Genomic DNA, 25,294 nt, shown 5'->3' on the forward strand with positions numbered 1-25,294 from the left:
TGCAAAATATAACAATTCTGTGCATATATATATATATATATATATATTATTTATAAAAAGCAGCACCCAAACTTTTTGGTAATATTAATAAGGTATCGTATTTATAATATACTCTTCATTATCTAGATGTATAAAGTTTCAGCGGAAATCTAGCAACTACATCAAAAACATCAACAAAACATAGTTTTTATTTTGTTTTTTTTTATTAACATTGATTTTCCATGCAATAACACTTTTGGCAAGTTGTAAAAGGTTGAGGACAAAATAAGTCATTTTTTAAGAATCTGCAATAAGTTTATAGGGATGTCATCAACCTGATCCACAACGGAGGTACGCGGCTGCCAGTGCCAATAATTACATTCATTTTTATTATAATTCATTTTATTCTGACAATATATCTGTTATAAAATCCAGTTTGTCAAAACTGAACGATAAAGCATTCACAATATAAACAACAATTTCAAACTAATCTATCGATATTAAAGTAACTAAGCTAAACATACTAAATATGTACAACTAAATTTAATCTTGTCCACATAATCCTCATAATTATTTACTGAATATCATTAATCTGATAATTAAATACGCAATTTTCAACTGCACACACCCATACACGCACACTGTCGAGATATTAAAATCATATAAACAAAACGTTCAAATATACATACCCTATATACAAAATTGGAACGAAATCTCGATCGGGGAAGATTTTAACTTGTAAATTCAGTACCTTTTCTTAACTAACTAAAGTAAATGCGCAATAATCACTAGCTTATAATGTATATGGCTTTGTCTCACTTCAGAAAGTGCAGTTGAATACAATGTTGATTTTAAAAAAAATTATTTATACAAAAAGGCAAGTTAAAAAAAGAAATAATATACATTATATCTAAATAAATAGAAGGGGTTGTCGTTTAATTGATTCTTAACCCGTAATTCATGGTAATGGCACGTCTACCCTCACGTAGTTCACCGGGAAGTAACCCGTACGACCATTTATACTACCCTCGAACCAATTCTCATCGATTTTATTCAGTAGAGTTATCACATCGTTTTCCTTTAAAAAAAGAAACAAACCAGCCCATTAGTAACAAAACTGGGCGCATTTCAGTCTAATATAGCAATATTTCGCAACAAGAGATGAAAGCGTCGTTTTTTCTTTAATGGCAAGTGGGAAAAGTTCATGAATGAAAAAATATTTCATCTCGAGTCAATTCAAAATAAATTATAATACAACAAACTGTGTAGCGCCATAAAAAAATATCGTATTCTACCATAGAGCATCTCCTTGAGTAGTAAGTGATTGAAAACACATTGGAATTCATAATCTCATTGCACCACAACCCCATTACTCCGTACTACATGATGGTGAGATGACAGCCATCCATAATCCCGTAACCCGGATGTACAACCACAAACCTCTGAAAAACTGAATCATAACGAAAAAAAATCCCCAGATGATTGGTGACAGAAGGTTCTACACCCTGACACTTTCCACGTTATGGGGTTATAGAGTTCTGGTGGAACGAGATCACGAGTTCCAATGTTTTATCCAATCACTAAGTACTGAAGTCAGTTTGAGATCCCAAAAACTGGTTTCTTAGGAGTTTCTTGATATTAGGGCCACAAAAAACGAACAAGCCAATCAAGGAATTCTGACTTTAGATTGGAATTGCTTCCATATAGCAACACATGCATTTTGTTTCAAAATTGCCGCTGCCATATAGAAATTTGTCGAGTATTATCATTTTGTCAGTTTTCTTAAATATTTCCCGTAAAGGTGCAAAACATGTTTCGTTGAAATTAAGTTTATTCATGAAATCACTGCAAATCAGCGCTTTAATTTAAAAAAAATTCATAAATTTGATTTCAATTCCGGCTTGAAAAAACAAATCATATTTTACCTTAAATCCAAGTTCGCCGGGATTCTCAGGGTCAAAGTCGTATAATGCCGTGCAACATGGTTGCCTGGTCATTGGCGTCCTGGCAGGAGATTTCATTGGGGACGGCAATGGAGATGCTACAATACAAACATTTAATAACCGGCAATAACTACACTTTATAAATCATGACTAACATAACCTTCAGCCTAATTGTAAAATATTATTTGAAATATAACTCATTTTGCAACAGTCAGGTCTGTTATATGCAGTGTATGCGGGAAGGTCTGTAAAAACCGTCTTTTGACCGATCTTGTATCTCTTAACAATAATCGAATTCTCAATGGCACAGTTTACTGTAATGGGCTCATTCAGTAGTATTTAATTTGTAACTTGTTTTTAAATTATTCATAAGCAATCAAACCCGTAAATATGTGGTGAAAAATCAGATAAATATTCTTAAATTAATTAATTAATTAATTAATTAATTAATTAACTGTGATAAATAACTTCTAATTCCTAAATATCTGCAACGTGACACATTTTTTTTCCCTTAACTGTGGTATAGTTTCAATTTGTTCCCTGTTTATTGGTATTTATCTTCTTGCGAAATAAAAAATTGATTCAAAAAATCTTTGTGCCAAAAGGATCAGTTTATTTTTATTAAACCATCAAAAATCGCACACTAAAAATACCGGAAAGTAAAAAATACGCGTCACTTTATCACGCACTTCAATTGAAGTCTGGTACAAAAAGGTGATAATATTCCAGGGCGGATCTGTCGAAATATCCCACTTCTTGGATGCAAGAGGGGGCAAGCTAATTTTTGCTGGAATATCTTCAGTACAACTCACATAATAAAAGTGTAGATACCTAGATCTGGGCGAGGTCCGGAACATTTTCAAAATTACAACTGTTTAAAAATTTTTCAAAAATACCCATTTTATCTGAGTTTTTTACTTATATCTTGGAACCTATGCATTTTGGAAGAATATTGAAGAGGAAAAAAAGTTTTAGAATTGAACTTTGCACAATGTAAGTACTGTAAGTTAAAAATGTTTAAATTTATTACTAAAGGCTAAATAATCAAGTTTTTTGGATAATTTTTTTAAAATATTTTAATTGCTCCGAGGGCATTCTAATTTTGGTAAAAAAAAAAACGTTAGAGTATAATAAAACAACACACCGAATTTCAATAAAATCGGTTCGACAGTTTTCGCAAAATAGTTTTTTGAAAAAAATTTTGAAAATAAATTTTCGAATTTTCAAAATGTTGCACAGCCTCAAATAAAGCATCTAGATACTTAAAAAAAATTTTACATAGAAAAGATCGCTTCCTGGTACGTTGAAAAACAAAACATTTTGCGCGCTCCGTTTTTATTAACTTGTTGAAAAAAAATCTGGTTAAAATGATGTATACTTTTTGAATATAAATTTTAAAAAATATCCTAAATGAGCCCATACTAGCGCTGAATTCGGTGATTTTGATAAATTTTCAAATATTTGAAATAGTGAAATTCTTTGATCGTGGCAACAGTGAATTTTACTCATTATGCAGACATTTTACAGACATTTCAGAGTACCCTGGTAGGTTTTATTAAAATATAAAATATTGGAAACCATCAGAAATAACATTATTATCAAAAATAAAATGTACTATTTTTTAAAAATCGTGATGCAGAGACACCCACCACATTTGTCAAAAACAAGTTTTGATCCAAAAATCCTAAAATAGTCGTGAATACTTAAATATTTGGTCATCGCTGCAATAGAAAAAACTATACTTAGGTTAGTACTGCTAAGGGATAAGAACAAAGGTTTGTTTATTTCTGTTGATTTCGCTTAGCCCTATTGAGAAAGCGGCGATTTTCAAATAATTTTTACTAAGAATAGCCAATGATCGTGTCGAAAAGTATAAGCAACAACAAAACAAAAGATGAGGCAGTGAAGATAGAGAGTTACCATTAGCAGACTGTTGTCCTGGGTGCAACTCAAGGTTGTATGGTTTATGTTGTGGTGAAGACGCTTGTGAGGAGCCTAACAACACATCTTTGTCAGAACAACATATCAGGCATTTTAAAAATATTGGTAGACGAGCAATCAGAGACATTTCAACAGTCTTCACTTTATTTTACGGCCAAAATCAGATGCTTCTACGGAACTCGACCACACTCAAATAAATAAACACGGTCTAGTTTGGAATAACTACACGCATCATCGCCCACATGCCAACACAAGGCTGGATCATTGCCAAAATTAAGTTAAATCACATGTTACTCACACCTCCATGCGTACTGACTTCAAAAATAAGTGACTTTTGTCCTAACACTGATTTGGTCATGCAGCAACACACTTTTACCCCCTTTCATGTTCCAAATTTAGATCTATGTATTTTAAATAAAAAAATCACCATTTAAACCAAATGCATGGCGGGTGTAAAAGGGATTTGTAACCTCTTTATTAAAGGTGCAAAAATAATAGTGAGTTTAACATACTTAAACAGTACAGCGCGATCCATAATTCCCTTATTTACTTTACAAAATTATTTAGAAATGTATTTGTTGTTATGCTGTGTCTAGCATTTGAATCTTCTTCAACATCTGCTGCGAGATGTAATCGCAAAGGAAAACGCTCGCCATGCAATTGCGATGCTATGGCAGCATTTCGGTAACACTCCCAGTAGACTAACATATCAATTAATAGAATAGAATAGAATAGAATAGATGTCGCTGAATGACTTTCATTAAATATTTTAATAAGTAAATCCCAATAAAAGGATAATAGATCACTCTGTACGGTTTTTATCAAATGATATGAAATTTTTAGAAAATATTCGCAAGTGCAGTCACACATATAAATATCGGCGAAGCACATAACATATAAATCTCTTCAGCAAGATGCAAAACTAATGCCGAATAGAATGGAAATTAAGTACATATTCAATAAAACGTCGATAATCCGAACTAATGGGAACCAAAGGTAGTTCAGATTATCAAACTGTAATCGCAGTCAAACCTTTATTTGATAATCGGATTCGGATTATCGACTTTCAACTGTATAAACAAATAGAGAAAATCGCGGTAATTTTCAAATTTTGCATCTTTTTGGCGTTGGATTTGTAAGAAACGGGTTATACTGGTTAGTGGCTAGATGGGAGAAGGACAAAACAAAACAGAAAAAGCAAATGAATGACGTTACAAATTCTTGAAACATAAAACTGCTATCTTTTTTTACGGTAGAGTTCAATGACGATATGCTACTTCAATTGAATTATAAAATATGATAACATTGCCATATCATTAAAAAAAATTGTATTGAACTGATAATAGAACTAAACAAAATAAAGCTGAAGGTTACAAAAACAATACTTACCTGCGAAATATACATACAGTAAACTAGATAAAAGGGTTAATATAATCTTAAACTAAAGATTAGTGCAACTAAAAAATAAAATAAAAAATAAAATACCTTGAGGGAAACTCCAAGGATCAAAGGGATCGGGTGTGGTATATGATTGTGACTGTTTGATAGGAACAGTTTTAGGTGCAGGTCGCTTAAACTGATAACCGCCGGATAAGTTTGTACTACTACTGTGATTACTGTGGTTTGTGAAATTATTGTGGTTGTGTGTACCATTTAGTCCATCCGTTACTCCTTCTATATTGAGATCAGCTAAAGATTTCGGTACAAACTCGACTTTTGGACGATTTGCTGCTTCGTCTTTCCTAAAAAAATCATTAAAGGGTACAGTCAAATTCGGATAGTCTTCAATCACAAACAGTCTTAAGCTACTAAAAGAATCTTTCAAAAACACTCGATTTCTTGACATTTTTTTATAAACTGTAGAATAAATTCCCCAAAGAACTTACTTTTCCAAAAGAGCTTCAGTCAGATGTTTAAGAATTTCTGTACATTGACTATGATAATCCAAAAGGCCTTCGGCAAAAGTAGCTAATTGCGATATTTGTTCTACCTGAAATATATTTTGAGTTATTCACAAAACCGCCAAAGTATTAAGTGAGATATGTTTAGCATAGATATATTTTGTAATTTTAGAAAAAATGCTTCTTTTTTTTAACGCTGTTTCGATTCAAAAAAGTCGATACGGATATACTTACGTCGTTTTCTAATAAATTAAACATTCCCATTTGAGCAAGGTGCAGGGATTCGGCGAACTTTTCCTCGGCCAACTTGATCTCGTCATCTGCAATGTTTGAACCTGTTATGTGAAGTAACAGGCCAAAACATGCGACATTAATAACATGCTAACGGAAAAAAACTATATCTATTAAATATAACTAAAATTGCAAAAAAAATAAACCTATACAACTAGCTCCACTTTACGGTTCAATCAATGTATTTTTGAGATTTTTGAAAATATTTTAATTTCATTTAATTGTTATTATTAAATAAAAAATGCCACAAGTAAATAATTACGGACTGTAGGTATACAAAAACATGTTGCACTTTTGTTTAAAACCCAATAACGTAATTCAACCCAATTTTTACAAAATCGATTTCGCGTAGTCACCTTGACTTTCACACTATTTTCGAGTAATTCATTCTTTCCATTCACTACGCCACTTTAAAAATAAAATTCTGGCAATGATTCAAACAGGTGGATGCCGCGGTCTTTAATAAAATGATTTCTACAAAGTAGTACGTAAAAAAATGTTTTGTATAACTATTAAAAATATTTAATTATTTTTGAAAAATGCTAAGGTCTTTCTTGTAGTAACTTTTGACGAGGAATTTAATGGTGACCTTGGATTTGACCTTGACGATGATCTTGAAGGTTATTTCAAGGTCGCCTCCATTTTTTTAAATGGAGACCACCTTTTTCGATCGGAAGAGCGGGAAATTTTACGTGAGAGGAAGGGCACTCACGATAATAAAGCACTCCAAAGGGAACAGAAATTACTACGTCCACGTCGTTGCTCCTGGGTAACGCTAAGAGTAAAAGTATGAAAACTTCCGCTCTTTTGATTTGTGATGTCACATAAGATTTTCAGTAAAAAAAAATTGACCTTGAAATGACCTTGAAGGACACCAAGAAGGTGGAGCTTGAGGTCACCACTAACTACAATTAAACAAAATAACTAAAGTGAGCTTTGTACTATTTTCATCAACTGCGTCCTTCGGAGATATCCAGCCCTCAAATTTAAATAACCTTTGAATGACCTTCAAGGTCAACCCTGATTTATGACCTTGGACAGTTTTTGGACGTAAAATTTCCCGCTCTTTCGACTGCCGACGCGACGTCGAAAAACCTCCATTTACAAAAATTGGGTGACCTTGAAATAACCTTCAAGGTCATCGTCAAGGTCACCATTGAATTCCTTGTCAAAAGTTACTACAAGAAATACCTTAACATTTTTCAAAAATAATTTACCCTCGTACCGATTTACTTAGTGTTACAAGAAAATTAGTTCATACTCCAACGAAATAGCCGAGTTGCTAACTACATTTTTCATCAAACGCTAAACAAATCTGTTGGGCTGCTGGTAATTTACATATTATTCGACTACTACTATCTTTTAGGTCTCTCGGCGGAACTTTTATCGCAATTCGTGCATATAACCAGCATTAATTCTTCCTTTCCCTATCCGTTCACGGCGAAGAAGGAGAGCGAAGAACTTCGCGACGGAAACTTTCGGAAAGCACCTTAAATAAAGTTTTAGATGGGACAGCATTAAGGACGGTCGTTAAACAAACTTCAAGTAATATTTATATAAAATTTTTAAATAATGATAAGGAATATCTTCAAAGGAATTCTCAATTATGAGATTTTATTCAAGCCGGGAGAATCTTAATTAAAGTTCAAAATAACTTAATGTGAAACGTTTAAATCGCATAAATAGTATGTATCACGTCGAACTTAATTTGCAAGTGAGTAAATAAATAAAAATGCATTGCAAACTAAACGGTGGCTGGTGGCTCATCTGAATTAGACACTAATTGGTTCCATATAATTGCAGTTAATTAGAATTAGTGTACCGGCTCAATTAAAATCAGTGCACTGCAAATTACATGACAGTTTACACCATTTAGGCACTAATAATTTCGATATAATTAGACAATAATTAATTTTACATAATGAAAGCTAAATACAATTAGTGTACTGCAAGCTACTTGGCAATTTATCTCGAATAGACACTAATACATTTATAATTGTAGCTAATGTACATACTGCGTTAATAAATAATCAGTGTACGTATCACAATTTATATAGTAATTATATCGACAGTAATTAATTATGTAAAATTGTAGTTAATTTAAATTAGTGTACTGACTTAATTAAAATCGGTGTACCCCAAACTATTCATCTCAATAAGTTATTAATTATTTCGATATAATTGTACCTAATTACACACTAATTAAATCTACATAATTAGCTATTTGGCAATTGATCTCAATTAGACACTAGTTAATTTAAATCAGTGTACAGTATCGCAGCTCGTCTCTTAATTATATAAACACTAATTAATTATATAAAATTGTAGTTAATTAAAATTAAGGCATTGCCTTTGTGTCATTTCATGCTGGTCTAATTCAGAATGGCCACCCTGTATCTACGCAAATTCTACATGCATAAGGTGTAAATTTAATATATATAAACATACCATGGGTAGCCCCTTGTGTTTTTACGGGGCTGGAATAGGGGCTAAGTGTCCCTTTATACGCTATAAATCATGCAAATTATTCACATGCTACAGTAACTGGGTGTATGCTAAATAAAAACCTTTAAAATTATTTCACATCTAAATTACTCAGAAGTACAATAATTTTGTATTAGGTATAAATGTCCCAAGAACTGGGGGATGATGTAAAAAGTGAACCTAATCTGGTATTTGTAAAAAACATGTTGAAATAAGAACGACTTTGACGTGACGTTTCAATATAGAAGAATTGGATGGTCAATATATTCTTAAAATATCTAAATTGATTGAATTGTGAGAAGATAAACAAAAAACAAATTATTTATAGCCCCTCAACCCCAAAATAGAAACTAATTTGAACGTGACGTATTGTAAGTTCTGATTTTGTAACGCTTCACACCACGGAAACAATTTACGAAAATAAAATTAGAATCTCATTGCTGTTACGTGAAGGTAAATATTAAGAAACCAAAGTCGAAAGGTAGTTATTTAAATACCCCCACATGAATAAAATTAAATGAGTAGTGTAAACATACCTTTAGCTTGCCGTCTGCGTTTGCAGTCGAAATCGAGCCTTCTACCCTGTAATTTTTTCCGATGGTGCTGAAAAAAGAAAACGGTAAGAATTAAATGGGTCATAGATCTGGTGGCCGAACATGCCGCCAGAGCTGCGTTCAGGTACCGATTCGCCTGTCACTTACCATAACTTCCTTTAAGTCTTTAGTCTGGAGATGGTGCAAGGGCTCCAAGAAGTTCTGCTTGATATTGTCGTCGAGGGAGTACTTGACATCGGCCATCTGTTTCAGAGATTCACCCATTTCGACAAGCGCCAGTCCAAAGGGGCTGTCGTCCCCCAGTTTCCTCCCGTACATGAGCATGCAGTCGCCTAGGACGCCCTCAGGTTGGGGGTAGGTATTCGATTTGGCTTGACCGCTGAGTTTGCTGATACCTTTCACCGCCGCCATCTTGGCCCGCGCCGTCGGATTCGGCTGTAGGAACTCTTTGGTTTTCATCTGTAGCTCTTCCACGAGTTCGCAGGTCACGTCGGTTTTCTAAAAATAAATTGCATACGAGTCACATGTCGATGTGTCTTTTTTTAAGTCTTACCCTTTCCATATCCATAAAGTCCAGGTCCAGTTTCGTGCCCTCTGCTCCCCCCATCTTCTCCGTGACATACTAGAAACAATAAATCGATAGAAACGAATTGTATGGCGTGATTAGATTCATTAACCTATATTTATTTTGACTTTAATAGTGATTGCAGCCACTTAGTATACGTATTCGAAAACGGCCACTTAATATTTAAAATGACCATCGAATATTTAAAATGACCAGCGAATATTTAAAATGACCAGCGCATATTTAAAATGACCGGCGAATATTTAAAATGACCAATTTTACAGTTGCCGATAATTATTTCTCTTTCTTAAATATGATCAAAGGTAACGTTCGTGTGGAGTCGCCTTAAGATTGTATGTGCAATGTAATTCTTCTAAAATCGAGTATGAGACATATAACCACAGTCAAAAAGCACAACATAAGCAAAACACAAATACAGTTTAGAAATGTGCAATAAGCATAATGAAAGGCTAATTCAAATATAACTTTTGAAATTTAAAAATGACCGAGAAATGACCAAAAGTGGCCAGTCACATTCTCAGTAAAATCTGTTGAGGTGAATGTAGTATGTTTTATTAAAAAATCAGTTGTTTTTTCAATACAATGTTTACACTAAATTTTAATCAAAAAGTTCCCTGGTATTCATGAATTTTTGCAATAAGAAAGGATTCGAAAGTCAGGTAAAAATCGATAAAAAGCAATTTGCGGGAATCCAGCCGGCAACGATATGATATAGGGAACGCAAAAATTACTTCGAAATGAGACAATATTAATAAAAAAAATTAATATGGTTATGTCCCCTGGCAAACAAACTCGCCTCTTTTGTACGCCCACGCTTTGTCACTGTTAGAAAAATAATTTCACACAGCTCAGGGTTTTTATAACGATTTTTTTTAACACGTATTTCCGTGTGTTCGGCAGAAGCGAGAATTACCTCAGCAACAAAGGATTTACAAAAATAATACTGTATTTCAATGTTTCCAATAAGCCCTCTCGTAAATACAAACAGGGAATGTTGAAAAAATAAAAAAATCTCAATTAAATGGAAAAAGGAATGGCGTCGTTCCCGATTGTATTTTTCTATGAAACAAAACAACGCAAAATAATTTATTTCGTCCCCTTTGAGAGGGTCCAATTTTCTTTGACTACGCCACTGGTTTCGAAATCAAGATGCGATTATCAAAGGTAGAGGGAAGTTAATTAACGTTACAATACAAAGCGAAACGCGGGAAGCGGCACACAGTACAGGGTATGGCATATAAAAATTAAAAAATAATGCCGCGCAACGGTAATCCCTTTAAGTCCTAACCTCGGAAATTAATTAAAATTGCTCGTTCCACTCCGGGTTAGCTTTGCTGAATTTAAGTCTGGTTATAACCAGACCACCATATTTAACTTTTCACCATATTTAACTTAATTCTGACATCACATACATTCCCTGATCAATGGAAAATTTCAAGAATATGCCCCGTATATAAAAAAGGAAGTAAAAATGATATCGCTAATTATCGACCTATTGCAATACTGTGTAACTTCAGTAAGGTTTTTGAAACTGCTATACATCGTGTCCTCTCCTTTCAATTAAAAAATATTATACTTCCTGAACAGCATGGGTTTATGGAAGGACGGTCGACAGTCACTAATTTAGTATGCATTACTCAGTTTATCAGCGAGGCTATAGATCGGGGAAGCCAAGTAGACGTAGTCTATACAGATTTTTCGAAGGCGTTTGACCGTCTCGACCATGGACTTTTAATGGATAAATTAAGCGCTTTTGGACTATCGTCAGACTTTCTTGAACTAATGAAGTCATATTTCACTGGCAGAACTCAGTTTGTTCAAATTTCTGGTGTTAAATCTACTGAATTTGCCCAGACTTCAGGTGTTCCGCAAGGTTCTATTCTTGGTCCCTTGTTGTTTACATTATTTATTAATGATATCACTTCTCAACTGAATGTGCGTTATTTGTTATACGCCGATGATATAAAAATATTTTCTCAAATTGATAATGTATTTGATGCCATCAATCTTCAACGTAATCTAGATTTTATTAACTCTTGGTGCATTGCTAATAGGCTGCCTCTGAATTCTACCAAATGTAATGTCATGACTTTTAGTCGACGATGCGATCAAATTCAGTATGAGTATAGTCTGAATGGGTTTGCCCTTCAACGACCTGACCTTATTAAAGATTTGGGCGTATATTTTGACCCTAAATTATCTTTTGTCAAGCATATTGAAATTGTGGTAATGAATGCCTACAAAAGTTTGGGTTTTATTGTTCGGAACATGTGCAATTTCATGAAAATTGATACTTTTTGTTTGTTATTTAATACATTTGTTAGATCTAAACTTGAGTATGCCTCTGTAGTCTGGACACCTATCTACGCTACACACATAATATCTATTGAGAAAATTCAACGCCGATTCTTTAAATCAGCTACATTTTTTATTGATGGCCAGTATCCTCCTCAAGGGTTTCCTCAGGAAGCATTTTTCAAGCGTTTCAATATGAGTAGCTTGTCTCAAAGACGCAAGTTAAATTCTGTTATTTTCTTATACAAGATTTTGAATAATAACATTATATGTGAAGATATATTACAAATGATAAATTTTCATATTCCTAGAACGTATACCCGACATTTACACCTCTTCGCGATCAAGAATCATCGTACTAATTTATATAAAGCGTCTCCAATTCACCAAATGATTGTTGGTTATTCTAATATTGAATCTCGCATTGATATACTCTGCTCCAGTATTTCTCAATTTAAAAAAGTTTTCATTTGAACTTTATGTTTGTATAAATATATTTTTGCATTTGTTTGTTTTGTATTATAGCATTTTAATATTATATGTCTGTTCCCTGTTTGTTTTAGATATTATGTTTTGTGATATTTATTTTGGTTAAGAATAGTTTTTATCTCTCTCACCTATTTTTATTATTTTTTTTTTTAGCTTGTAACCTTATCCTGTAACAGGGCATTGCCCGTTGGATATTGTAAGTAAATAAATAAATAAATAAATAAATAAATAAATAAATAATAAGTTGATAAGGGTAAGCGGCTTAGGGAAGAAATCGGCTGTAAAAGACAACGGGGTACCAACATAGAGAACGTAAAACAAAGATCAAAGCTTTATTCCACATTTTGCTGCAACAAAGTAATTAGATTAATTCTGGGTTTTCCATCGATTTTTTTTTGTCGCGGCGGAAGTGTTCTATAATTAGGTCTGTAGAAGAAGCACTGTAGAAGCTCATTTTACTTTTACTCGAAACAATTTGCAAAAGTGCGACTTATTTTTGGAAAATACATATATAGTCACACGGACAATAGATAATTATTATACGATGAGGTATAGTCTTTCCGAAGTCAGTTAGGCATGTATAAAATATCCCTTGCATTTCTCCCTTTCGCAATTGTAATCGGAAACACTATACCTACATCAGGTTTAAAATGTACACAGCAAAATTTATGACTAGTGTGAAAAATTATCTATAGATAAAAATCAATTCGAAATTAAGATACATAAATTTATGATAACTTGTCTTTAAACGTGATATCCGACACTGAATTTTTAAAGCAGACGAGAAACTATGATGAATGAAATTTGATGTTGTGTATCAATTTACTATTAATATCCATTGATTAAAATAAATAAATACTTATTTATTAATGCACTAACAAATCTTTAAATTAATTCGAAATTTTATTGATGAAAAGATTATTGATATTCATTTGTTTATTTGAAAAGTTATCTTTGGGACAACTTGTATATGTGTATACAGGGCGATTCAAAATTATGCAGTATATTTTCAAGGCCGTATTATTATTACGGAGTAAGTTTATTACAGAGTTCTTTAATTTTGAACAAATTCCATAATAGACCAGGGCGGATCTGTTTTGAGGATGTGAGAGGGGGCAAGCATTTTTTTTCTGGAATACCTTCAGTATAACTCACATAATAAAAGTGTAGATCCTTAGATCTGGGCGAGGTCCGGAACATTTTCAAAATTACAAAAATGTTTAAAAAAATTTAAAAAATATATATTTTATCTTGAGTTTTTTACTTATATCTTGGAACCTATGCATTTTGGAAGAATATTGAAGAGGAAAAAAGTTTTAGAATTGAATCTTGCACAATATACTGTGAGTTAGAAATGTTTAAATTTATTACCGATGTTGCAAAAATAGCAATAATTGATGAAAAAAAGGGGCATAATAATCAAGTTTTTTTGGAAAATTTTTTTAAATATAAATATTTTAATTGCTCTGAGGGCATTCTAATTTTGGTAAAAATAACTTTAGAGTATAATAAAACAACACACCTAATTTCATTAAAATCGGTTCTATAGTTTTCCAAAAATAATTTTTTGAAAAAAATTTTGCAAAAAAATTTCCGAATTTTCAAAATGTTGCACAGCCTCAAAAAAAGCATCTAGATACTTGAAAATTTTTTCACATAGAAAAGACCGCTCAACCTTTCAAATGGTTTTTGAAAAATTGGTATTTTTAAAAATTTTTGCAATTTTGAAAATGTTCCTGACCTCGCCCAGATCTAGGGATCTGCACTTTTATGATGTGAGTTGTACTGATGGTATTCCATCAAAAATTAGCTTGCCCCCTCTTACATCAAAGAAGTGGGATATTACGACAGATTCGCCCTGATCTATAACTTTTTTCCAGTCAATTGATTTTTTCCAAATTTGTTATGTATATTATTATTAGCAACGTATTACGTTTAAGAGAAAAAAATCATTCTATAGCCCTAGAATGCTTACGGCAAGAAATGGCACATTTAATAAAACAATGATAAAACAAGCAAAGCCATCTAAACTATGGAAATGTTGAAATATGTATAAGGAAAAGAAGCGTTCTACGACCTAAATTCGCACGAGCTTTGCCTTAGAATGGCAAAGTTTGACTGCAGGAGTTTGACTTTCTCCATATACAGGGCGTTGGGCCTACCGGTGTACCCGACCCATTCAATGAAAAATGGATCTTTGATCCTCACCCGTAAGTGCGTGACCGAAGTCTACAACGACGTACTACAGGCTCTACGAAACATGACCCAGATTGGCCGTTGTATGGATGGAATATCGTATTACGTTCGAGCGGCGAACAATGCCGGTAATCGCGGGATACTGTTTGTTAAACAAAAACAAGAGTCGGGTCGTAAACAAAATTTGATCTTAATTAAGGCGAACGGTAATTGATATTGAGAGTGTTTGGTCCAAAAGTTTTCCATTAGGTACCCCCTGCAGTGTTTTCTGCTAAACAAATGTTTTTAAATAGCAGAAATTCACTGAAATTCGTTGAGTTAAAAATCAGTTCGAACCCCTCCCAGACTTCTCTGAGGGTAAGGCTTGTGAAATACGTAAAATAAGTATATTTCTTTAGTGACAATTATGTTTACAGGCGGATTTGTTGCATTCATAAAAAAACTCAAGTCCGTCGCAAAAATTTAGGACATCAAAGGAAATACATACAAAATACACGTATTTATTTACAGGAATAAACCAACGCATACTTTTACCGTTTTTTTATTTCCATAAGCGGATTTAAACGGTAACAGCGCGGGGATGAATAAAAAAACGAAAATATAAAATCCACAGCACTTTTTCCAAGAACATTACGTAGCGAATTCATGTTTATGTCTATTCCTTCGTTTAACGCCCTGAAAACGAACCGTATTACTTCGGCATCTAAAAATATTCTTAAGAATCTCTTTCAGTGTGTACTTATTAAAACTTATCCCACGGCGCGGCTTGTTTAATTTTAAGAAAGTATGTGTGTGACATGCCGGTCATATTGAAAAAGTTCTTCCGTCCTACGCGACATCCGCGGCTTCTGACCTTTCCGCCTTTGATAACGAAACCAACAACGATTTTAATCGATACAACCAGTAAATCGTACCAAACTTCATTTACACCGCCAGAACGCTACAGAGATAACATAGCAACATCACCGAGGCTGCGTTAATTACTAATTAGGGAACTAAACTTTCCGAAATTCTACAGATCTGCTCGTTACTCCGATATTTATCACCGCATCGCCATAAATTCGGCAGTGGATCCTTTCTAAGCTAATGCAAACGGTTTTATGTTTAATAATTTTTCAAAAAGTCGTTGAGGTCATAGAAATGACTTGAATTGTGATTTGCATTGGACATATAAAAAATTACTGTGCGGTTACTCGCAACATTGTAAATTAAAGTCCCTATAATTTTTTTTTTTTAGATTCAGACTTTAAACTCTGAATTCAGACTTTTAACGCTGAACTCAGACTTTAAACTTTGAATTCACTTTAATCTTTGAATTCAGACTTGAAATTCTGAATTCAGAGTTTAAAGTCTGAATTTAATTTTTTTTAGATATGACCCTTCTGCAGCTTCATAAGAAGCAGAGTTTATAACTATAAACATTTTTCAAGAACTCTGAGGCCATCTAGCGGCCAACAGATGCGATTTCTTATATAGACGAATGAAAAGAAAAACATTTTCTGGTAGTAATTTCACAATTTAAATCTAGGCGAAATCCCACATAATTTGAGCTTTAGCCCTGCCTACTTAAAATATAGGGAATTCAATTTCAGTAATTCGAATGTGCTGGCCATGGAAAATATTCCGTTAATATGAATTGTTGGTTGCCTATTCTGGGCTAAAGTAATCGCGCTCGCCTTTAAGTAGATTAAAACATCTACATCCAGGGAGTTTATGTGTATACCATAACGTCTCCCAAACAATTATATGCAACCCGTTTATGTTTTCCTTAATTAATGCCACACGTTTTGAAAGGAACAACAAGGGCAAAATTCATACAGCATATAACCGAGTTATAAATGTTAGTTTAAGTTGAAAGTACTATAACATAAACATAACACAATCTAATCAGTCAGTAGTAAATGAGAAGTTATATCTGACACGAGTAGCAATTGTACGAAACAACTACCGTTGATATACATTTTTTAAGGCTGATAACGGAATCTTTCCGTAGAGTTATGTAATTTTTATTAAAAAATAAATTACTGGGTTGCTGAACCTGCACTTATTTGTTCCTTAAACCGACCCTGTTCTACATTTACGAAAATCGATGTTTAGTCTTGGAGCAAATCCAAGGGATTGAAAGGAGTAACACTAACTACTTAAGGATAACGCTTGCAAAGATAAATATTTCTTTATAAGTCTATACAATGCAAATTTTATTTTAATAGTCGTTATATAGTTTACACTTAAGCAACATTTGTATTAATTCCTTATTGCACTATTACGTTAACATTACGTCATCAGCACGGTTATATCCTTAAGTGAGTTAAATTTAGATAATCCTTGTTTATTTATTTACATACGCACAAATTCTCGGCATTTTATACAATAAAACTTTGGGTAACTTACCTGATTGCACTTGTTGATTTGTTTCTTTAACCCTGCAAATGCCATTTTTTATATAATGCTGTCTTCTACCTAAAAAAAAGTAATTCAATTAAAAACGGAAGCTGGTAAACGTAATATGAAACAGGAACGGGTTGATTTACTGAACAATGATAAATGTAAATGTGGATATTGAAATAAAACCTACGCCACAGACGACTGATAAAATTCGTAGACATTCAGACTGGGTCACCCCCATTCAAGCATATTTTTGGAGATAATTTTCATGTACGTTCTTTTCGACATCCTTAAATCATCGCATGTACGCCATTGGAAACGCAAATTCCCTTTTAAAAAAAATATTACTTCGCCGATCGAATCGATTTTTTTCCCCATTCATTTGTTTCCCTGTTTTGAATAATTAAGTTTTAAAAGGCATTCATGAATGAAAAATAAGCACCAGTACGCTCTTTATTACTTAAAAACTTTTCCAAATTAAGTATTTTATTACTTTCGCGCCGTAAATTGGGAGAATTTTATCAAAGGAGAACCGAAATATCATTTTCGACTCGCTTTATTTTAAATTGGGAACCGTATAAATATATATTTTTTCAGTATTGCTTTCTAAATTCGAACGAAATTACATGTATATATTCATATTGTTCGTTCCGATCCCTTTTTTTTTGTTGCGTCTTTCTCAACACATTTAAACACTTTAAAATTTCAACTGCACCGCGGATGTGCTCGGAAAGAATTAATAAAATGAGATAAACATATGGTTCCCCTTTCCTGTAGCCCGTTCCCAGTTCTCACATTTTACGTGGCCACATTTTTATTTAATGCATTTCACCGATCGATTAAACCAACTATAACATCCACCCTTTTTAGACGAAACTAAAATCGTCCTTTGTCCTTCCCATATCATTAATTTTCTCGTTTTTGACGCAACGGGGTATGCAAAACGTAAATTTTGTATTCAGGTCCTACAGCAGAATTTAATTTATTAGAGACAGTACAATCTTCTGAAGAAAAGACTGCTTTCATTATTCCATTCATTTGGAAGCATTAGTAAAAGTAAATTTAAAGAGTATTTAAAATTATCATTCCTCTTGTTTTCTCGGGGGTTCTGCCCCCCTTAAAACCCCTTTTTGGTACGCTGGTAGCATCTAATTTTAAATCATGAGTATGTTTAGTAAATTTTAACGTTTTTTTTTTTTTCGAAAAACAACAAAGTAACCGTCTAGGTACTTACCAAATTGAAAATCTGCTTTTATAAAAAATTAAACTGACTTTTGAGTGAATGAAATTTTGCACACGCGTTAATTTTTCAAATTTTATCGGTAGATATGGAAATTACTACTAGCTTTGGTTCCAACGACGTTTTGACAATTTTGCTTGACCTAAATTTTAAACGCCTTGACACACTTATGGCTTCGACTCAATAAATCCTTATTTCTAAAAAAAAACACTTATAAATAATATGGTATCAATTTAACCCTGTTTAATATGCATTAATTTACAAATATTGTAGAAAGTAATAAAAAAAACTAAGTGTAGATGTTTTTAAATTTTTATGGTGTGGTAAAAGTATTTTATATAACTGTTAAAAAGTGCTAAGTGGTTGATATAAGTGTAGGAAAAATATGAATTTAAATAAAGGAGAATTTGGTTAACCACAATTTGACTGAAATTTAATAAAAAATGCGGGGATGTACGGTTTTTGTTAATTTCGATTCAGTAATGCCTTTGACTGTTGTACGTACCGGATAAGTCGACAAGTTTGTGCTGTCCGGTAAAAGGCACAATATAAACACTACTGAGCTAACGTGAAAATCGTGGAAATTCAGAATTCATTCGTCTGTACACTAATACAAAGTATCGACTCAAGAAGATTGAATGAACCGCGCGCATTTGGTTCTGCGCACTTATCGATACGTCTGCTGTATTATACTAAACATAAAACACCGACGCAGAACAACGTGACAAAAAAAATACTGGAAATAGTTGTTTAAACAATGTTTTTGCCCGTTCGGACTTTGAAGCTTTCCTAAACATCTAAATCAACATTAAAAAGAGCGACAGGGTTTTCAAAGCAAGGCCCACTGCTCGTTTGAAATTTTCCACCATCAGGTTATTTGTTACTGCGCATACTCGCAATTCAACTGCTTTTTGATTCATAACAGGCAAAACTAATTTTATAGCTATAATTAAAATAAAATTTGTAAATGTAGTGTTAAATCGAGACAAAACTATAAATATACGACATGCATTTGGTAATTAAAAAGTTACGTCATCCCTACAAACGTTATTTCACAACCTCAATCAGAATCGAAGCGTTTCGGAAGCTGCGTGAAATCAAGACACAGATTTTCTAAACATTGACGAAGAAAAAACTGACAATGACAAATTTACAAAATACAATTTTTTCTTAAGGATCGTGCACAACCGGCTTAAGCAGCAACAAGCCTTTTATTTATTTTCGAGTTTGCATTATTCTTATTAGAAAAACAAAGAATTACTGACCTCAACGTTAGTGCTCGTTCAGAAAGTTCATTTTTCAAATTCGGGGCTGTTGCGATCGCCTTTGCGACATTTGTGGTTATGTAAAGTGATGTAAATACGTTTTAAAAAATGTAGTTTACAATTACATCGTGGCCTGGACCAAAGCCAAAAGTACCTGCGTATTTTCCTAATTTTAAATAAGGTTCACTTGCAGCCGAACAAACAATATTTTGTAACTGAATTGCCTAATTCGTTTAATTAGTGTAACTCTGTGACACGAAGAAAAGAACATCAAACTACTTGTTGAATTTTGAAAATAAATCTGTCGAAATTTAGAGATCACGGCCTTGATAAAGAACAAATGAAGTTCTAAAATTTTATTATTAAATATGCCCTAAAAGCTTTCAATTTTTGAAATTATAATTTATATTTATAATAAATTTGGAAGTTGTAAGCCTCTATTCCTTTATTCTCCGTTTTTTTTTTAGTTATTGTACAAATTTCTCCTTTTTTCGACATTAAATCAGAAATAATTAATTAAATAAAAATACTTATAACACAATTGAAATAAATTACAGCAGAACCTCGATAATCCGAATGTAGGTAATCAGATCCCCTCAGTAATCTGAACGACCTAAAACCCGAATCTGACTGCCATACACTGTTGAAATTCGAAAAAAATCACGTGTCAAGTAAAATCAAATGCCGATATACGACATCGCCATAACGCAAACAAAATAATTTGTGTATTTTCGTCCCTTCCTGGTTGATTCCTATTCAGGTTGTTGTAATTTTGATAATCCGAACTACCTACGGTAGCAATTGGTTCGGATTATCGAGGTTCTACTGCAAAATATGAACCAGGACATGTTGCGATTAAAAAAATTGCAATTTTGCGGAAGTTTCCAAATAAAAACATTTGAACTTACGTTAATGATTTTTATATCTATAAATCGGAGCGCTCTGCAAATGTATTCGCTTCAAGAATGGTTCAGTGTAAAAAGACTACTGTATTATATTGCATTTAACTGTTGAGCCGGTCAATTGAATAATTTTGCTACACGACTGGAAACCAATGAACCATAGAGGCTATTTTCTTCCGCTTCCATTTTTTTTCGCGTGAGAACAAGGCTGAAACCTATCAAATCCCGCTCATATAGCAATTATCGACATATTTGGCTTATCTCTGGGAGCCACAATAAAACCAGATCTGTATTATGGGCAGATTAATGCATTTTCCGTTTCTGTTTTTATATTTCACCAGTAATTGACATGAAATCGATACCCATATGATAATTTAATAAGTCCGAATGCCTTTTGCAGATAAATCGGAACGATGAGGGATACATTTAAACTGGCAGCGTTATAAAAATGAGAAAATCAAACCGTTAATGGCGTTTGAAAATTGACACAGCAGGATGAGGCCTCGTTAGATCCAATTGACATAACATGACGTTATATAACTGTGCGGACCCTATCAGGAGTCTAACTAGAAATATTCTCCGTAACTATTATTGTCTAATAATAATTTTTATAGATAATTACAATTACCGTGCATTTTGCAGCCCTCCCAGATACATGCGACTTTGATAATGCGACTATAGCACGAATAAATTTTAACTTGGTTAAGATAGCAAATAAAACACTTTTGTTTCATTCATTACTCATCTTGATTAGCTTATCACCATACCTGTAGAGTTCAATAAAACGATGTAACAGAAAATAAAACAACTGCTTTGTTATCGCGTCCAACTTTCACACAAACTTTTTCTAGAGGTTGGACTATCGAAAATTGTTTTTCTCGCTCACTGGAAAACAATTGAATTTACATCATTGTCGTTGTGTAAACAAGGTAACATTAAAGGTGTATACTTTACTAATTGTAAGTAATTAATTACAATTATGTTGCTTGAAACCTCGTTAATATTACAACTAAAGCGACCAAAAAGCAGTCGTTTGAGTATATTTCAAGATACATTTGCATGCAACAGAGTTATTTAAGTCGATGTTAATTTTTTTAAACATTAAATGTTACAAGGTTCGAAGTAATTTCTCACGAAATTAAGTGTAATTGTTATTGTATGCTAATATGGTCAGGTAATTTACATATACGGAAGATGTACGAAACGTCGTTTAAAAACATTTTTGATCCATTATTATGTCAAATATAAGCAAATGCCTCATCGTGTGGATGATGCATGTCGATACACATCCCGCTTGTGTTGGCAATAAATACTAAAATACATGCTACCACACTGGAGGTTATACAGTATCTATCTCGGTAATTATTTTTTACAATTGTGTATACTACAGCAATACAGAAAGTGAATCGAGGAATATTTGAACCAGTCTTGTCGCGTTAACGTAGCGGTACATAGAAGTAATTTAATTAGTTTCGTATAAACTGAATCATGTTACAACCAATACTAATTAATAGAGGTACAAAGCGAGCAGACATGATCATTTAACTGCGCTATTAATATCCACCGCAATTCACTGAATTATGTAGGTTTAAGGTGAAATTCTACCCATGCCCATGATATGCCAAATGGCAACGAAATTAGTCTATTTATAGCTACTATTTAATATATGTAATTCTGTTGATTTTTAAACGATTTCAATGTACATATATTTATTAGATTAGGGTTATTTAACTCTAATTAAAAAAGTGTAGAAAGCACTAATTACGAGAGTAAAAGTTTTGCTAATTACAACTTCAGTTACATCAGAATTTATTCGTAACGTCCCAATACACAATCTGTTGTGTTGTGATGTAAATTGAAATTACTATTCGTTTTTGTCCGCTGATATTGATATTTATACGACAGTCACAGACCCAGTGTGCTGTGGTGGCAAAGGGCAAAAGGTTAGAATATGTAGATCTTTTTTTTTAATACAGACTAAGTGGTAGTATCGACACCGGCTGGTCTCAAAAGAGATACGGAGATACAAAAATAAAAAACAGGGATTTCGATATGGAAACACTGACCATTGTAAACGCCTACGCCCGCCTACGCTTCTGCCAATATCATATCCGCACAGTTGCATATCCACGGGACGATGCCGTTAGATCGTATTCCTGTTTTTTTGTTCCTGAGGTTAGATATACAGCGTGTGTCTCTCACCGCAGACTTTTATTTTAGAAGAAACGCCAATATATTTTCTAAAACGCAGACATCGCGTTTTATCATAATTTTACAGTAGATAAACAACGGTTTCAATAACATTTAGTTATCAGAAGTGTAATAATTTGATAAACAAGTGTAATTCAGTTGCAGAATCTGGAATCGAAAAACTGTCTATTTGGGTTTATTAAATTTAATATTTATAAGGTTCTCCCTTAACTTGACTTAATTAAAATTGAAACTCTGTTTACAACGGCAGCAGAGCGAGTATTTTTTTAATTCCCTTTGTTTGCACGTTTATTCGCGAAGTTACAGAAGCAAAAAAAGTTGTAGACAACACATTTTAAATTAAATTAAAATCGGTACTGTGTAGGCAAAAATCTTAATTACGGAAGAAACAACTAGTTGTACGAACTGAAAGGGAAATTTGTATTCGGCCAAATACATATTCATTTTAATACGGAAATAGTAAATTCCTAAGTAAACTATTAAGAATTTTTGTTCAAGTTCAATGTCCCGAGAGAAACTAGTAGGTTTAGCGTCAAGAATAACAATTATTAACGTGCTATTCTTTTTGCGAAAGACCTGTTTATTATTTTCAAGGATGATATACTCTGGTTATTGTAAGAAATAAACTCTTCTATAATGACGATACTATCGATAAACTGAACTATACAGGAATAGATTTAAAAACATCGACTTCGTGAAAATATATCTACCTGTTCAACTAATCCTTGATATACGGTTAAAAAAATAAGTAAATAAATACTGTCCTCTAAAATATATTTTATTGCTTTGCAGATATAAATACACGTGCAATAAATCATATTTCTTTATTATTAATTATAATTATAAATGACATAGAAACAAATAAAACAATACGTGTTAAAAATAAAAATATTTTATGGAATGACATCCATTTTTAACTTATAATACATTTCAAGAAATCCCCAGTAGGATCCTTCGCGTGAAATTTTTTCACAAACCAGATAATATCTGTATGTTTAAACGTATTAATTGAAAACTTTAATTATATTTAATATACCCACATTATTAATTATATAATGCTAAAAATTTGGATATTTACCCTAATCTTATCTATCTAAGGAGAAAATAATAAAATGTATAAATATCTAGGTACGCCAAATTTGTAGATAAAATATAAAACAAACAACGAAAGCAATGGATGTCGAGTATCGAACTTCTGCGGTTATATCAAGACAAATATAGAAACTTCAATGATTTAATTCAATTATTATACTTAGAGGAATGCAATTTCTGCAAAAGAACCACTGAACAAATAAATTGTTTCAGAAAACAGAGAATGGTCCAACATTTCTAAAAGGCTGATACTTATGACTTACGACTTAATTAAGATAAAGGCATATAAATCATGTGGGCTATTTCACAATTTAAATAAAATAATAGATATAAAGAGATAGGCTGCGCTGAAATGATAACGGTTAAATATACCTAATTTTTTTTAATTTAGGAAAACGCGATTAACAATTTACAATGTACAGGGTAGTTCGCTAAAGACTTTCTGATTTTTATCACTCAACATTCAACTTACTGAATTATATTAAAATAATAAGTTTAATTTTTTATTACCTATTAATACTAAAATCAAGACTTATATAAACAAATATTGAACTATTTATTTAATTGGACATTCTCAGTTTTTAAGCAAATACCCCGAAATATTTTCTTACTTTCTCTAGAGAAACGAGCAATAATTTGTAAATTTATTTTATGCCAATTCATTTTTTGTGCGTTCAATAGATCTAAATTAATTATTAGTGAAATGACAAATCAAATCGATATCTAGGCAGTTATTAGGCACTATATAAATAACATTACAACTTATAAAAGGTTTTTACAGATTAGCATTTTAAAATTGATTTTTACTGGTAAAATATATTGTATTGGCATCATTAAGTTCAAATTGTGAAAATAGGAATACAGTTGAAGAAATAAAAAAAGCATTCGAAAGGCCGACTTTAAATGCAGGAAATCCAATTTGCATCACTAGTTTCAAGATCAATTGCATTATGTGATTGTTTCAAGAACAAAAGCGATAACCTTTTACAAATTTCAAAGAACTGTAAATATTTGCACAAGCAACTTCACTTCACTTTCAATGTCTAATTCCAATGAAATTAAATAACCACTGCCTACCGACATATCCTGATTTATACGATCTTATGAATTACCCCAGTCTTGAAAATAACCGCATATTAACTTAAGTGCAAGATATAAATAGTAACAAAGATTTAAAATTCCTATAAAACGCAATGCCGATAAACAATTAACAATTATCTTATCCAACACAAAGTCGAAACGCGTAGACCCACAGGAAGCAACAGAGATAATAAAAAGGAAAATACAAATTTTGGGTCGAACTCACCTTTAATTAATTAGAACTACACTTTTTTAATTTACGAGGGTAACGGTTAGGTCTGCAAATTTAAAAACATCTGTTCAGTACAAATCACAAACACGAATATGATAAAATGAATCGAGAGAATGAAATAAACAACTGTCAGAGGTACTGTCAAATTCCATCGCCCCCACACCGCACACAGAAACCTACTATACCATTCTCAACGCTGGATAATTCTAGGAAACTGTAGTTGATTCC

At 32.6% G+C, this 25,294-nt stretch overlaps 1 protein-coding gene across 4 annotated transcripts; it reads right to left on the reverse strand.

Moving 5' to 3' along the window:
• Positions 1–43: 43 nt before the first annotated feature.
• LOC108916943 (endophilin-A) lies at positions 44–25,183 on the reverse strand. 4 transcript variants are annotated; one of them, XM_018723291.1, is made up of 11 exons: positions 25,061–25,183; positions 17,051–17,119; positions 9,647–9,715; positions 9,241–9,591; positions 9,076–9,142; positions 5,999–6,099; positions 5,750–5,853; positions 5,349–5,605; positions 3,843–3,917; positions 1,905–2,020; positions 44–1,057 (listed from the first exon to the last, which is right to left on the reverse strand). In XM_018723291.1, exons 2-11 carry the CDS (start codon positions 17,093–17,095, stop codon positions 938–940), a joined length of 1,305 nt encoding a protein of 434 aa, XP_018578807.1. In that variant the 5' UTR covers positions 17,096–17,119; positions 25,061–25,183; the 3' UTR covers positions 44–937. The 4 variants fall into 4 exon arrangements, with proteins under 4 accessions (XP_018578807.1, XP_018578808.1, XP_018578809.1 ...); XM_018723292.1 differs by lacking the exon at positions 25,061–25,183 and adding an exon at positions 19,550–19,613; XM_018723293.2 differs by lacking the exon at positions 25,061–25,183 and adding an exon at positions 18,790–18,866.
• Between the last annotated feature and the right edge of the window lie 111 nt (positions 25,184–25,294).

Source organism: Anoplophora glabripennis, unplaced genomic scaffold, assembly GCF_000390285.2.
Source record: "Anoplophora glabripennis isolate ALB-LARVAE unplaced genomic scaffold, Agla_2.0 scaffold2, whole genome shotgun sequence".
Classification (NCBI taxonomy): Eukaryota; Metazoa; Arthropoda; class Insecta; order Coleoptera; family Cerambycidae; genus Anoplophora; species Anoplophora glabripennis.